This window comes from Psammomys obesus, unplaced genomic scaffold, assembly GCF_907164565.1.
Source record: "Psammomys obesus unplaced genomic scaffold, mPsaObe1.curated_primary_1811, whole genome shotgun sequence".
Classification (NCBI taxonomy): Eukaryota; Metazoa; Chordata; class Mammalia; order Rodentia; family Muridae; genus Psammomys; species Psammomys obesus.
Genome location: NW_026596240.1, coordinates 262,930 through 278,373, shown reverse-complemented (window position 1 = coordinate 278,373; position 15,444 = coordinate 262,930). Strand labels below are relative to the sequence as shown.

The following is a 15,444-nucleotide window of genomic DNA, read 5'->3' as shown; positions in this document are numbered from 1 at the left end:
ACATTGTACATCAGTCAGGGAGATGCAGCACAGACCAAGCTGCCCAGGAGTCAGAACAGGGCTGGCTATATGCCAAGCAGAACCTTGAGCAGAGCTGCCATTAGGTGTGAGTCTATAAACACCAGACAGCTTGGAAGTGTTTTCTCATGTCACAAGCTGCTCCTAACTATGTGTGAAACTATTTGTAAGATTTCCATCTTACAAATAGCCTTCCATCTTCCATTAGCCTTTCTTCATTGTGACAAAGTATCTGAGAAACATAACTTCAGAGACTATAGTCAGTAACTACAGACTCCTATGTGCTGCTATGTGGTTTTGGAAACCAAATTTAGGTTAAGCAGTCTTAACCACTGAATGAGTCATCTCTACAGGCCCCAGTTCATGTAACTATGAATTAGTCCATTGATCAGAACCATTCCCTCATGAGCCAACCACTCTTCCAAACCTTTGAACGTCAGAGACTGAAGCTTCAATGAGCTCTTTGATGTAGACTCATATGATCGTGTTTATCAGCCCAGAGTGCCACCACCCTGCTTCATGGCAGGGTGATGAGATGGCGCTGTTAAAGTGACGTAATCTAGACTCGCCCGGGAGATGGGCTCCTGGGCACTCCTGTGGGGGATTATCTTGAGTGGGCTTACTGCTGTGGGGCAGGCATATTTCCTCAGTAGGGGATCCTGGATGGTATAAAATAACAGACAGCAAGCTGGGCGCCAGCACTCACGCATTCTGCTCTGCTTTCTGATGGAGATGTGACGTTCCCAGCTACCCTACACTTCTGACGGCCTGACTTCACCATGGTGGACTATACGTTGACTTCGAGCCAGTTTTTCCCTACTCCTTGGAGTTGCTTTTGTCTTGGGTGTTTTATCTCAGCAACAGGAAAAGGAAAAGTAAGACAGGCACAGTTGGGAATTAGGCCTGTAATTAGCAATACCACCGTCCTTTTTCTTCTGTGAGCTCTCACTCTCAGACATAGTCTGCTATACTCCCAGTCCTTGGCATGGGGTGGGGCATGGAGCCCATTTTTGATTATGAATCCTGTGAAGCTGGAGAGAGGGAGGGCTCAGCAGTTAAGAGCATTTACTGCTCCTTGAGAGGACTTGCATTTGGTTCCCAGCACCCACATCAGATGTTTCACAAACACCCCCAGAGAGGTGATGGCCTCTTCTAGCTTCACTGGTACCTGTGCTCTCGGGGCAGATCTACACACCTACAGATAAATAAATAAATAAAAAAAAAAAAAAAAAAAAAAAAAAAGAAAGAAAGAAAACTTTTCTTGAGAATAAGGGGCATACCTTTCAGAGCCCTACCGTTAAGCCCATTTTGTAAGTTAGAAAATCATCATTCAAGAACTTTCTAAAATAAGAGTCAACTATAAGTATAATTTAAAAAAGTTTTATTAAATCATTTAGACTTGAAAGAAGTCATATAGTTAACACACATATGTGCATTCTGTACACCACCAACCCAAATGGATTGATCTCAGAATTTTTATAAATAAAAAATAAACTTATTTACAGGAAAAAGGAAAACATGTTAGCAAGTTGAGATGATTAAACTTGTCTATAATCAGTTTGGGGATGTACCCACTTGTATTATTACACATAAGATAGATTCTACTAGGATAAAATTTTCATAAGAAGTTAGTTGTAATAGATGATCCATTTCTTAATACATTAAAAACAAAAACAAAAATCTCAAACCAGAACTTTTGACCAATACCTACAAAGCTTCATTTCCCCATTACTGGAGGTAAAAAGTACAAAAACATCATATTGCTCCCTAGAACCACCTAAAGCATGAAGCTATTCAACACAGCAGACTATGACACTACCAACATAACCCGTGAGCCAGCTTGTGCTATGTGCCTTCCAAAATGGTCACGTGCCCACCAGGGACAAAAATGGAAGTCAGCTTTATATCAATCACTTCCCAAATCACCCTTGTATCTCTAGAAAGCATGTTTCTAGAACGTGTAGTTACCATGTGGGAGGGTCTTGTATCCTTTTGTGCTTTACAGACATTTCCAGTTCAGATCATTTCAGGGATCACTTCTACCTCCTGGTGAAAAGTGAAGGCTCTAAAGCTTGACCAGCTAGTTCTGGGACACCTACAAGGAACAAGTCCACATGTCATTTACATAGCCCTCTCCTTGAAGTCCAGTTAAAAGCAAACTGGTAAGACCCATAATCCAGTCTGACTTAGAAAAACTGGTCCCAAATCAAACTGATCAAAGCATAAAATCCGAGTCCACCACTGTGGAGAGCCACATTCCTCAAGGTGTCTGCTCTGTGCCACCTATGAGGGCTGCTGGCACAGCTGAAAGCTAGTTGCCAGGCAGTGGGCTGTGCGAGCTGCTGGGCTGTCTGGAATGCTTTGTTCCAGATGAACTCACGGAGCGGGACCGCTGTCTCAGAACCATTTTCCCAGGAAATTCCAAGTTCTCAAAGACAGCATTTTCAATGATGTTTGTGGCTTCAGGCCGCTCCGTAGGGGATGGAGAGAGCATGTCTTGAACCATCATATGCTGAAACATAAAAATAGTTTTGTGTTAAAAGTTCTAGGGTTAGACCGAAGCAGATACAGAGACTTACAGCCAAACTTCGGACAGAGTGCAGGGCGTCTTATGGAAGAAGGGGGAAACAGAAAGACCCAGAGGGGACAGGAGCCACACAAGGAGACCAACAGAGCCAAAACAAAAACAAAAACAAACAAAAAAACAACCAGGGCCCAGGGGGACCGTACAGACTGATACATCAACCAAAGACCATACATAGAGAAGACCTAGACCCCCTGCTCAGCTGTAGCCCACGGACAGCTTAATCTCTATGTGGGTTCCATAGTAAGAGAAGAACCAGTCTTTGACATGAACTCAGTTGCCTGCTCCTTGCTCACTTGTCCCTGGTAGGGTGACCTAGCCAGCTCACAGAGGAAGAGGATCTAGCAGGTCCTGATAAGCTGGAGTCAGACAGTAGAGGAGGAGGACCTCCCTTATCAGTGGACTATGGAAGAAGGATAGATGAGGAAAAGGAAGGGTGGGACTGGGAAGAGATGAGGAAGGGGGCTACAACCAGCACACAAAGTGAATAAATTGTAAATAATAATAATAATAGAAAAAAGTTCTAGATTTAGAGTGTTGAAAAGCCCTTTAAGTCGTGAAAAGTAACAAACACATATAGATATATATGCATATACCCACACTCACATGTGGGTACATGCATGCACTGGGTACATGTATACACACACACACACACACACACACACACACACACACACACACACACACAGCTGTAGTACAAGAGCTGGACCACAGGGCTCAGCAGGTGGTAGGTATCAATGGTCTCTATTTAGCTATACCCTCTGCTCCAGCAAACTTCTATTTTAGTGTGTGAACCACATCTGAGTAGTCAGCTTTCACAGAGGCCCCAAAGCAGCCACAGAGAGTATGTAAAGAGCATGGCTCTGTTCTATCATTGTGTGTGTGTGCACATGTGTGCCTGTGAGTACCTACAGAGACCAGTGGAGGAGGCCAGGTGACCTGTTCTACTCTCTACTTTATTCCTTTGAAACAGGGTCTCTCACTGAACCTGGAGCTAGGCCAGAGGCCAGCAAGTCCCAGTGGTCCTGGGTCTCTGCCCTCACAATGCTAGAGTTAAAACTGTGTGTGCAGGCATGTCCAAGTTTTTGTGTGTGAGTGTTGGGGACTCCAACTTGCGTCCTAAAGAAGCACCCCTACCCACGGAGTCATTTCCACGGTCCCTGCTGCCAAGCTTGATGACCTAAGTTGGCTTCTTATATATAGAGAGAACTAGACCCCAAAAGTTGTCCTCCAATTTCCATATGGTTTACATGTATGTGTACACACACACACACACACACACACACACACACACACACACACACACGATAAATAAATTTACAAATAGGAGGCGGACTGGATTTAGCCTGTCAGCCTTGCTATAAATGTACAGAGGCTATCTGGATGTAAAAAGTTATTTTTATAACAAAGTGAATCACGGCCTTGAGGCACAGATGTCACCTGATTTTAAAAATAAAGTAATTAAAAAATAAATTCATTTTATAAAGACACAAGACTCTACAATAATCTCAATAAAGCTATATTTATTTATTTAGGTTTTTCAGACAGGGTTCCTGTGTAGCCTTGGCTGTCCTGGACTCACTTTGTAGACCAGGCTGGCCTTGAACTCACAAAGAACTGCCTGCTTCTGCCTCCCTGAGTGCTGGGATTACAGGTATGCGCCACCGTACCCAGCAATACAGCATTTTTAAAGCCAAGATCTACCAATGTGTAAATATTAAAGTGTTAAGAGTGTGGACCCACACACACTGTGGGAAAAAAGTTGCAAAAAGAAATGACAACTTTAGGCTGTGTTTTTAACATGAGGTCCAGCTCAATCTTCCTCTAATCGTCTAACGCACTTCCTGTGTGGCCTAAACCACAGCTGGGATCAAGAACAACTGAGGCCTTTTGTTTAATGATAAGCCATTTTTAGAGATACTGACCAAGTCACCACCATACGTTAATGGAACATGGCTGCTCCTGTGAGGGTGCCTCATTAGAAGCTGCAGTGCAGCCTGACCTCTGCTGGCCACTGGGCCGAGGGCAGTCCTAACAAACCAGTCCTCTCAACCTTCCTAATGCTGTGACCCAGTTCCTTGCACTGTGGTGACCCTCGACCATGAATTATTTTGTTGCTACTTCATAACTTCAATTTTGCTACTGTTATGAATCATAATGTAAATGTCTGTGTTTTCCAATGGTCTTGGTTGACCCCTGTGAAAGGGTCAGTTGAGAACCACTGCTCTAGACTGTCGCTGTCTCATCTGAAAAGGGGACGCTGACTAGTTGACTGCTAAGGACCCTTGTCCAAGGCTGTCTTAAGAACAATTTGAGCACTGAATACAATGAGAGAAAGAAGCTGAGAACTATACATACCTCTTGGGGGTATTTCTGAGTAAACAGTGGTGGAAACTTGAGACTTCTTACATCAGTTAAGGTCTGAAAAGAAAGAAAATACTACTTAATCTTTTAACTTTATTTGTCATATGTATTTCTCACACGTTAGGTTCTCCACTAATAACACCCTACCTTGTCTTTTTACTTTCCTTCTTTTTATTTTGATTAATGTACATGTGTCTATGTGCGTTATATGTGTGCGTGTGTGTACGCTTTTGCCTGTGTGTGTGTGTGTGTGTGTGTGTGTGTGTGTGTACACGCAGACATCCCAGAAGTAGGTGTTAGATCCCTAGAGAACAAGCAACTGTGAGCTGTAGGTGCTGGGAACTGAACTCCTCTCTTTTGAAAGAACAGTGAAAGCTCTCAACCATTGAACCTTCTCTCCAGCTCCAAACTTCCACTTTCTTAACTGTCTTTGATGAACTGATAACTCCACAATTTGAGTCTTTTTGATTTTTTTAGTTGGTTGGATCTCACTAGGTAGCTAGTAGCTCTGACTGGCTTGGAACTTACTATTTGGAACTTACTATGTATACCAAGCCAGCCTCAAACACACAGGAATCTCCCTGCCTCTGCCTCCCAAGTACAATTAAAGGTGTGCATTACCACGCCCAGCTAGTACTAGCTGCCTGAGAACCCATGGTCATGATTTGTTCTGAGAAGGAAAAACCTGGCCACATTTGATTTGCCAGCATTTACTCTGTGAGTGCCCTGCCACTTGTCCTCTGTATCCGTTTCTTCAGCCAACCGTCTCTACTATTTCCTTCTCTCACTCATGTTACCCTTGCAGCTCCCTCCGGCTTTGCATTAATCACGACGGTGCCAATACAAAATACTGTTAAGATTATGATGAATTTTGTGCCAAGGGAACATGTAAGAATAGCCCTGTTGCTCACATAATCCCCTTTGCTCCAACTTAACTGTCTAATGGAATCAAGAGTAAACTTAACGGCGTTGAAAAGTTCAGCGGGGGCAGCTGACTACTTGTGATTCCAGGCCCAGGGGGACCTGAAACTTCTGACATCAGAGGGTCGCTGCACTCTCATGCCGCTGCACGCACACACATGCACATAATTTAAAAAAAATTTAAAAAGAGTAACCATCTTTTAAAACTCTTATAAATTTTAAGTGATTTCCTCTTCCCATCCTTTTGGGGGTAAGGCCTACTTACCCTAACTCGTTCCATCTGAGTGCTGAATGGGTAAAGGAGTTCAAACAGAATCAAGCCTAAAGAGAAGATGTCCACTTTATGGGAGTAGTTGTTTCCATGAATCTGAAATAGCATAAATATATGTAAAGAAAATATCATCCCAGAGAGAGCACGTCATTACAACAGTAACATAGAGATGGTTCCATCTCTGACCGCATCACTGACCCAAGTTGACTTAGTATGTGTAAAAATGTTAGCAAAGAGTTAATCTCTAGGTCCCTCTCCTGCCCTCTTCCGCTGTGGGCAGGAGCAATTAGGCCACTCAGCATCACAGAGGCAGAGTCTAGGTAAGGCTCCTGGGAGAGATCTGCATCAGCAGAGCGGCAGAAACCTGGAGCCTTGTGTGCTGGAGCCTGTGAGGGCCACTCAGGACCCCTGAGGTGAAGCTTTCAAAGGGACACTATCTGAAGCCAATCTCATTTCTAATCACCTAGTCCTGAAGAGGTCATTACTCCAAGCTACTAATCAACCTGCGAGCCTTCATTATGTACTTAATTGCAGACTGCTTTGCATGCATAGCTTTATTTTTCATGTGCATATTTCTTGTTCTTTCCCAGTCCTGGCAGGGAAGAGACCTGCTGCTTTTGTGTTCCTTTGCCATCATTCAGCACTGGGCTAAGTATAGAGAAGGCCTTCAATAAATACCTGATACCAGAGGCAATGAATCACAACTGCTCTGCTCTATTAGAAAAGCCTCATTCAAATGCAAAGCGAACTCCTGGTGCCCCCGGGAGAGCCCTTTTATTTATGAACATTTCCTTAGGCCAGTCACTTGACAACAGGTAAACAGCTTTGGAACTGGCTCACCTCAGAACTGCTGGACTAGGGGGAAGGACAGGGGAGATAGATGCTGGGCTGTGGAGCAGCTGTCAGGTTGAGGCCATCCCTCCCTCTTCTCCACACCACCATAGCTATCTGCCTCCCTGGTTCTTCTATGCAAACAGCAGATGACCTACTACTCAAAGAAGACCAGGTGCAAAATTCCGGTGACTGTATCAGCTGTGTCACCCTCCTTCCTTTTACAGTGATTACAGCAATCTATCTGCACTGTCACCCCTCACCCATCTCTGGTTTCCGGAGGGTTCAAAGAAAATGTGTTTAAGAACACTGTTCCTGGGGCAAGGGAGAAAAAAGATGCCCTCAAACACTACGTGGATGATGTAAACTGAGTCATTCGCTGGAGGAAGCTGGACAGTTGATGCTTAGTGACATTGAACTCTGTCCTTGGTGGGGCAGATGGAGAAGTACAGAGATGCAGTCATCTCAGTGGCAGGCCTGACAGCATAACTGACATTAACTTCAGTGCTGGAGACAAACACTGAATATATTTATGTGTGCATGAGTGCACACAGCTGGAAATGACAATATTTTTAGACATATTTTTTGGTACACACCATTTTTATTATATATTCCTCTATTTACACATTCCTTGTATAGAGGAAAGATTAATATATAAAGAAAAAATAATTATTAATGTTACTAGATTTTGGAGACTTAACATTTTTTGTATCTTAATTTTATGTGCATTGATATTTTGCCCGCATACATGTCTGTGTGTCAGATCCCTTGGAACTGGAGTTCCAGCTGTGAGCTGCCATATGCATGCTGAGAATTGAACCAGGTTCCTTTGGAAGAGCCGCTGAGCCATCTCTCCAGCTCCCATGTATTTATTTTAATTATATGAATTTGTGGAGATTGAGCTATTTTTTGAAGACACCTTTTATTTAGTTTTTGAAGAACAGTTTATTGAGTATACCACAAGAGGGCAGCAGACTGGGCACTATATTTTTTTAAAAATTTTTTTAAAAGCAAAAGTAAGAGCTAGCACACGCTTTTAATCTCAGCACTAGGCAGGCAGAAGCAGGTGGTTCTCTGTGAGCTGAAGGCCAGCCTGGTCTACAGGGTGCGTTCCAGAACAGCCAGGGTTCTACATAGCGAAACTCTGTCTCAAAAAAAAAAAAAAAAAAAAAAAAAAAAAAAAAAAAAAAAAAAAAAAAATCATGAGCAGACTTTTGGTTTGAGATTGTATTTTAAATTAAAACACTGCACTATATAACATAGTTATAAGTAGTTCTCAAGAAAAATAATGATTTGAAACATTTTTTGTTGTTTTTTTGAGACAGGGTTTTTCTGTATAACCATGGCTGTCCTGGAACTTACTCTGTAAACCAGGCTAACCTCAAACTCAGAGATCCATCTGCCTCCCAAGTGCTGGGATTAAAGGCGTGTGCCACTATTGCCCAACTTGAAACTAATTATTAAAAATTTGTTTTGTTTTTAATTATTGGAGTACTGTGCATCATTTACTGACCGCCCATCTTTTCCTCTTCCTTCTCTTTCCCAAATAGTCCCACCATGCCTCCATGTAACATGGCAAGCTTATGTTTTAGAGGGAGAGAAAAGATTTTAGAGAGCTGAAAATACTATGAAGAACATACAAGTACGTGCTGGGGGTGGGGGTGCTGCAGGGCTTTTCCAGTGAGCCCTTCACTAAGAAGCATCCAGAGTCAGGAATCCCTACTTTACTTCCACAATACTTCCAATGTGAACATTATTTCTGACCCTGCAAACAATGGCTACTTTTTAATTATTTGTTAGGTTTTGAAGTTTATTTATTTTTGTGTGTGCATACACACATGCCACAATGTTCCTGTGCAGGCCAGGAGACAACTAGTGGGTTTCAAGGATAGAAACTGGGTTGGTGGCACGTGCCTTTATCCATGGAACTATCTTGTCAGTTTATGATTAACTTTAAAAAATACAATAAGGCTGGGTAATCCAGCACAGAGGCAGGTAGATCTCTGTGAGTTCGAGACCAGTCTGGATTACAGAACAAGTTCCAGGACAGCAGGGCTACACAGAGATACCTTGTCTGGAAAGACTAAAGAAAAAAAAAAAAAAAAGCAATTAACCCCCTTTTATATCAATTCTGATAAGAATAGAAAAGTGAAGGAAAATATAGAATAGGTTAAAATTTCAAGTTCCCTCCCTTAGATCAGAAGTAATGGCGGTTGACAGTTTAGGGCTCCCCTGGCCTTTCTTCCTTGGACACAGACCTATACTTAGAACATTTCAACAGTCCACACTATCTTTCTTTTTTCTTCACTAAGTCTTCGCTACATCACTTGATGAAGACAGTCCAATTACTTAGGCCAACTGATTTCTTTCTCTGTGTGTGACTCATCAAGTCTTTGCTATATCCTTTTTAATTGACTTTTTTCTTCCTCTTAGGTAGCTTTGCTAGAGAAACTTACTGTTTAGATGCTAAACAATTAAAATCAACCTGGTGTTGCTGTTTTATTGTCTTAGGTTTGCCTGCTATCCTATGGTCCTCTTCTCTCACTGAGCACAGACCACTACCACACTTCAGCAATGAAGGCTCATGTAATAAAACACATATACGAGGCAGAGGCAGGAAGTATAGAGCTCAAGGACTGAGCTATATGAGACCGGGTCTCAGAACCAAAACAAACACAAAGCCAGCAAGCTAAAGTCCAAAAAGAACTTTGAAAACATGTATAAATTTCAGTATTTTCCATTTCTCTCATTATTAACATACTGCTGATGTACATCTGTCTGCCTTCTTTCCCACCCCGCATCTCTCTTTCTCTTCGGGCTTTTGAGACAGGTCTCATTCTGTAACCTAGGCTGCGTTTGAACTCATGGTAATCCTCCTGCTCTAGCCCCCTTGCTTGGATTACTAACACGAGTCACCATGCCTTGCTCCCTAAGTCTCTTTTCTTTTCAGGTTCGGGTTCAGAGGTGAAAGGACATTTCATGCTTATATTTCCTTACCCCAACCCCAGAATGGAGTTGTGTTCCTGGGGCAAAATAACGTTAATCATTTTTAGGCTGTTCATTCCTGGGTACTATAGTAAGAACATGGGAGAAGACTTACTAGGCACTATTATTTCACTGCCTAAAGACTCACCTGCTCTGGGCTCATGTAGAGCTTGGTCCCTACTTGTCCCGTGTGTGTGGCATAGGCTGGCATTGGAGTCAGAACAGTCTGCTCTTCTTCATCCTGGTCCATTGCAGTTACTAGTCCAAAGTCTCCAACTTTGACCACATCATCCATTGTGAAGAATATGTTCGAAGGCTGGAAAAAATAAGAAGGAAAAACAAAAAAAGTATGTACAGAGAAAGAAAACAAGCAAAATGAATTACATGATTTTGGAAAAGAAATACAAGGAACTAGAGATTCTAAAGTATACGACTCTTTAAAATGAGCTGCTGTCCCAAGTAGATGGGCAACACAAATTAGATTACATAGGCTTTTCATTTCGTGTTGTTACTGAGAGAAAGAACATGAAGTGGGTAGGTAGGAAGGTGGAGGAAGCCCTGGGAGAGGCTGCAGGAGGGGAAAGAGTAAGAGCAAACTGTATTTCAAAGAGAGGAAGAAAAGCTGGGTGGTGGCAGCGCATGCCTTTAGTCCTAGCAAAGGGTCAGGGTCAGGTAGATCTCTGGGAGTTCGAGGACAGCCTGGTCTACAGTTTAGGACAGCCAGGGTAAATTGCCTGAGATTAACCAGCCAGCAAGTGGTACAGCCAGGAACTGAACCCAAGCAGCCTGGCTCTGTCTTTGCTGCTGTATCTTGCTTCCTTTATTCTATGGGAGATGACCATCTGATCATCTACCCAATGTCACATACCCACCATGTGGTCTGCGCCTGAGGGGGAATCAGAACTCATGAGTGCTGTTCCACCCTGCTTCTCAGTCCCACAGCTCCCAATGCCAAAGCTGCATCTAGGCCTCTGTCCTGAGTTCTAAATTCCCACTTGAATTTACATATTAGATGCAGGTAACCAAATGTCACGAGCTCCTCCAACTCTAGGTCCCTACATGAAATCTATCACCTTTCTGAGTCTATAGTGACACAGTGAGAGAGTTTTTCACAACCGAAAGGAGCCGTTTAGCTCATAAAAATTAACCACATCATGCTTCCAACATTGCCAGAAAATAACACTTTGTTTGATTCCTGAGATGCCATTATCCAATTTTGACTTTGAAGCGATGAGGTTATTGTAACTAAAGCCTGTGGTAATAACCTAGAACTTTCGTATCAACAGCCCCATACCAGAGGCAGTAAGTGGCACTGCCTTTCTTTCTCTCTTCCTTCCCCCTGCTGGGCTACAGATACAGTAAGGCCTCAAGTCTACTACAAAGCGGTACTTGTCTTGGCACTCTCTCTGTCTCTGTTTCTCTTGAGTCTCAAGTACTCCAGGCTGACTGCAACCTCACTGTATGGACAAAGATGACCTTGAACTTCTGATGTTTCTCCTCACAGTTCCCTTTTATGTGGCACTGAGGATAAAACATGGCTTCACACATGCTAGACAGGCACTCTACCAACTGAACTATATTCCCAGTGGCCCACCCCCATCTTCCAACAGCAAGTCTGATTGAGTCCTTAAAAGATAACTTGTCTCTCTAGCATCTATCTCCCGTGCTTCTCCTAGAACCATCCTGACATTGTGAACTCCCTTCTTCTTGGTGGGTAGCAACACCATGCTTGTCTAATCCCTTCCCTCCCAAGGATCCTAGTAGAGGGATGGGCTAGGGACCTTGGTTTACTGAGAATAACCCCAGGCTTTCTGGTCAACTTGGGGGTGGGGAACAAAATATTATCCTACCAAAAGCCCCCAGAAAGCTTAAAAGACAAACATATTTGAGAAGCATTGGCTGCCATCTTGAGTCTGTGACAGGAGAGCCTGTTCACCAAATCGTCTGATCCTGATGCTTTACCTGAATCCCTGACAGTTTTGTTGCATGACTGACAGAGCTTCTGCAGGCTTAGTCATTGCTATGCTTTTGGTTGCAAGCAGAAAAAAAAAATACAAAAATGAATCAAGGGTCCAGAACATGCTAGGCTTTGCTCTGAGGCTGGAATGAGGGAGGAAGGTGGATGTAATTTGGACTACCATGGAAAGCAGAGGACAAATGAACTGTGTGTGATGAGGCTGACAGAAGAGAAACAGAGTCTCTCAGGAAACACGGAGGCCTGGAGAGGCAGTGTCAGAGGCGCTGAAGACAAAAATGTGACCAGACTTTGTGAGATAGGAATGCTTAGAAGGTTAACACTGAATACACGGTCAGAACAGAGCAAAATACAGGCTTTTCAGTGAGGGGAAAATTCGCGGTGGTATTTTTGTCAGCAAACTAGGTATCTTTGAAATGATTACCTTTTCAAGGGAATAAACTTATTTATATTTTTAGAAAAACTAAAGGGAGAATTATCTTTCTTTTGGGAATTTTTCTGGCAGACATACAAATAGAGAAACATCATAGTGCTGAGCAAACCTTTCTCCATCCCCTTGCTCACATGATAAAACCAGCAAACTATTGTTGTTAGGAAGGCGCTGGCCTTTGCTTTCCTCTTGCATGACAGGGAGTAATGCCAACAGGAAATTTGCACACATGAGGAAGGTTGACTGAACTCACATATCAACGGCTAGGATCACCCATCCCAAGCTAAAGGCCTCTCTGCTCTAAGACATCTCCATGCCAACCTCTAAACTTCACTTTGTGTGGAACAGTCAATGGCACCCAACTGGAACCCACCCAAACTTACCAAAGCACAGTGAGTGCTTATAACAAGAGGAAGTCATATTGGAGCACAAGGGTTCTTCCTAGTTCTTATTTCTATTTTTAACTCAAACTCTTAAAACACATTCAAAAATTTAAAAACATTTTGGTGATGATTTTAGAAGAAAGTAACTTTTTGTTTGTTTGCTTGTTTGTTTGTTTTAAAGATAATGGTTTCATGTTGTCCAGGCTAGCCTGAAATTTGCTATGTGGCCAAGACTGACAATGGCACCCACTCTACTAATGGAGATATACTCCAAGGCCTAGAAAACAACTCCTGTTACAGCTACTTTAGTATCGGAAGCAAAGTTTGTGGTTATATAAAATAAAACTTATAATACCTAAAATAGGCCAAATCTGCCACACCTGTAAGTCACTTCCCTCAGGAAAAGTTTATAGGTTCCGTACACACCTACTGGAGGCTATCAGCAGCATGTGGGTCTCGGCAGGAAACAGTCAAATAAAAGTTTAAAGGAATCAACAAACTAGCCTCAGTTCGGTACATTTGTCTTTAGAAATGTATACTATGGAAACACTGTGTATGTTTGTATCTGTTACTGAGATAAACTCTCACTTTGTGGCCCAGGCCGGCCTTGAGCTCACAGCAATCTTCCCGTCTCAGTCTCCTAAGTGCTGGGATTATAGGAGTGCACTAGCACTGTTGAGTTGGATTTTTAAAAAAATTAGCACAGTGTACTGCTTCACTGTTCAATACTATATACTCAGAGAATAGGGTTTTAAATTGCACAGTGACGGCCACCTGATTAAGCATTTGCCATCTTTCTCCCTCAAAGCCCACACAGCCAGCAATGGGCAAAACATAGATATCTGCTGCTGGTGAGAAGACTCATCTCCCCTTCCACCCAGGTCCACCCATGTGCTGCAGAGACTGTGGGTTACCTGTGTCAAGGTTATTCAGAGCCATAAGAAGTCCAAGGCCAGTGAGATGGCTTAGTGGATAAATGTGCTTGCTGTCAAGCCTGATAACCTGAGTTCAATCTCTGGGATCTCCAGAGAGAGAACTGACTCTCACAAGTTGTCCTCTGACCGTCACACATATACCAAGAACACGAACACACACACACACACACACACACACACACACACACACACACACACACACACGGTGTTTCAAGGCCAGGTTTCTCTGTGTACCCAAGGCTGGTCTCGAACTCAGAGATCACCTGCCTCTACCTCCTGAATACTGGGATGAAAGGCATTCATCACCACTGCCTGGCAATATAAATACATTTTTAAAGTATAGGAATTTTGTGGTATAACTGCTCGTGGTAGACTTCAGATAGTCTTTTCCCCATCCGGACTACTAGAAACACTTTTTACAGTAAAACAAAAATGAACAGGTTCTTGGGGAAGACGCGTGGTCTGCCTGAAGCTTGCAAAGGTGAGACTTGTTGCTTTCCCATTTCCTCCCGGACCTCTGCTATCTGATGGCTTTACATTACTCCACTCTGCTCTGAACACCACATGTCACAGCCAAACCTGTTGTGATGGTCTCTGGCTACAGACCTTGAGGTCCCTGTGCATGAGTCCCTTGCTGTGCAGAAACTCCACGGCCTCTGCGATCTGCAGGAAGATGTGCAGGCACACGCTGCGCTCCCTCTCCTCCATGCTGCAGCGGCGGTTCATCCAGTCTTTAAGGTTCTCCTTCCTGCACAGCTGCATCTGAATGTACAGATACACTTTGGGGGAACTGGGCTGCAGTTGGTCCACAGTGTTCTTGGTGAAGTCTAAGCTTAGAGTGGTTGGCCTGGTAGGAGAGGTAGACAAGGTGGCCTCTGAGGAAGACCTGCTGCTGGAGTACTTGAAGTCAGTTAGCTTATTAACACAGTGGTTGCCAGCATGCAGCCGGCTCATTCTGGGGTCCTCCTTACTGGATGCGTTACCACAGCCAGAGTCTTCAAACACGATGGAAGAGGAGGTTCCCTCCCTGGACCTTGTGTAGGGAGACACTTCAGAAGGACAGAGCTCAAAGGAGTGCCCCTCGTCATGGCCATCCACAGTACCGTCTTCCACGTCACACTCCATCAGGCAACTGTCCTGGAGCTTGTGGGCTGCGTCCACAGAACCACTGTTGTCTGCACAGTCTGTCCCCGAGAACTCCAGGGGAGAGAACTGGCTCTCAGATGAGCTTGTCTCGCCACAGGAAATGCCCACTGAGAACGACTGGCTTCTTTGAGGTGCCGGAGCTATGACTTCAATATGTTCTTTTGTAGAAAAAGGATCCATCCTGCGGATCTTGACAGATGGTGCGTCCATTGGGCTAGGGGAGCTGAGTGGCCAGTCTGTGCTAAAAATGGGAGAAATATAAAGAATTGGAAGGATATATGTCAATTTCATGAGACCTGGACCTTGGTTTAAAATGTTTCATTTATTGTAAGTACACATTAAAAACACAAAGGGGAAATAAAACACCGTGTGGGACAAAGAACACCTCATCTTATCCCTTTTCACAATTTTTATTTGAATTTAATATTATTTGAGCTTAATTTTATTTGTTTTAAATTTGTGTATATACATGTTCGCCTTCTTGTCTGTGTGTACAATGCACATAGGCAGTGCCTGTAGAGGCCAGAAGAGGGCACCGGATTCCCTGGAACTGGATTACAGCAGCTGTGACCCTCCTGATGAGGGTGATGTGAACTGAACC

At 43.4% G+C, this 15,444-nt stretch overlaps 1 protein-coding gene across 2 annotated transcripts in view; it reads right to left on the bottom strand.

The window, feature by feature from the left end:
- Positions 1-1,389: 1,389 nt before the first annotated feature.
- Eif2ak3 (eukaryotic translation initiation factor 2 alpha kinase 3) overlaps positions 1,390-15,444 on the bottom strand; it is a 58,216-nt gene continuing 44,161 nt past the window's right edge. Inside the window, exons 13-18 of one of the 2 annotated variants that reach the window (XM_055596390.1) lie at positions 14,304-15,084; positions 10,123-10,290; positions 6,153-6,254; positions 4,961-5,023; positions 2,399-2,530; positions 1,390-2,113 (exon numbers count right to left, since the gene is read on the bottom strand). In XM_055596390.1, coding sequence (XP_055452365.1) covers positions 2,099-2,113; positions 2,399-2,530; positions 4,961-5,023; positions 6,153-6,254; positions 10,123-10,290; positions 14,304-15,084 — 1,261 coding nt within the window. In that variant the 3' untranslated portion in view covers positions 1,390-2,098. Of the gene's footprint in view, positions 2,531-4,960; positions 5,024-6,152; positions 6,255-10,122; positions 10,291-14,303; positions 15,085-15,444 lie in introns of both variants that reach the window. The other variant, XM_055596389.1, reaches the window with a different exon arrangement.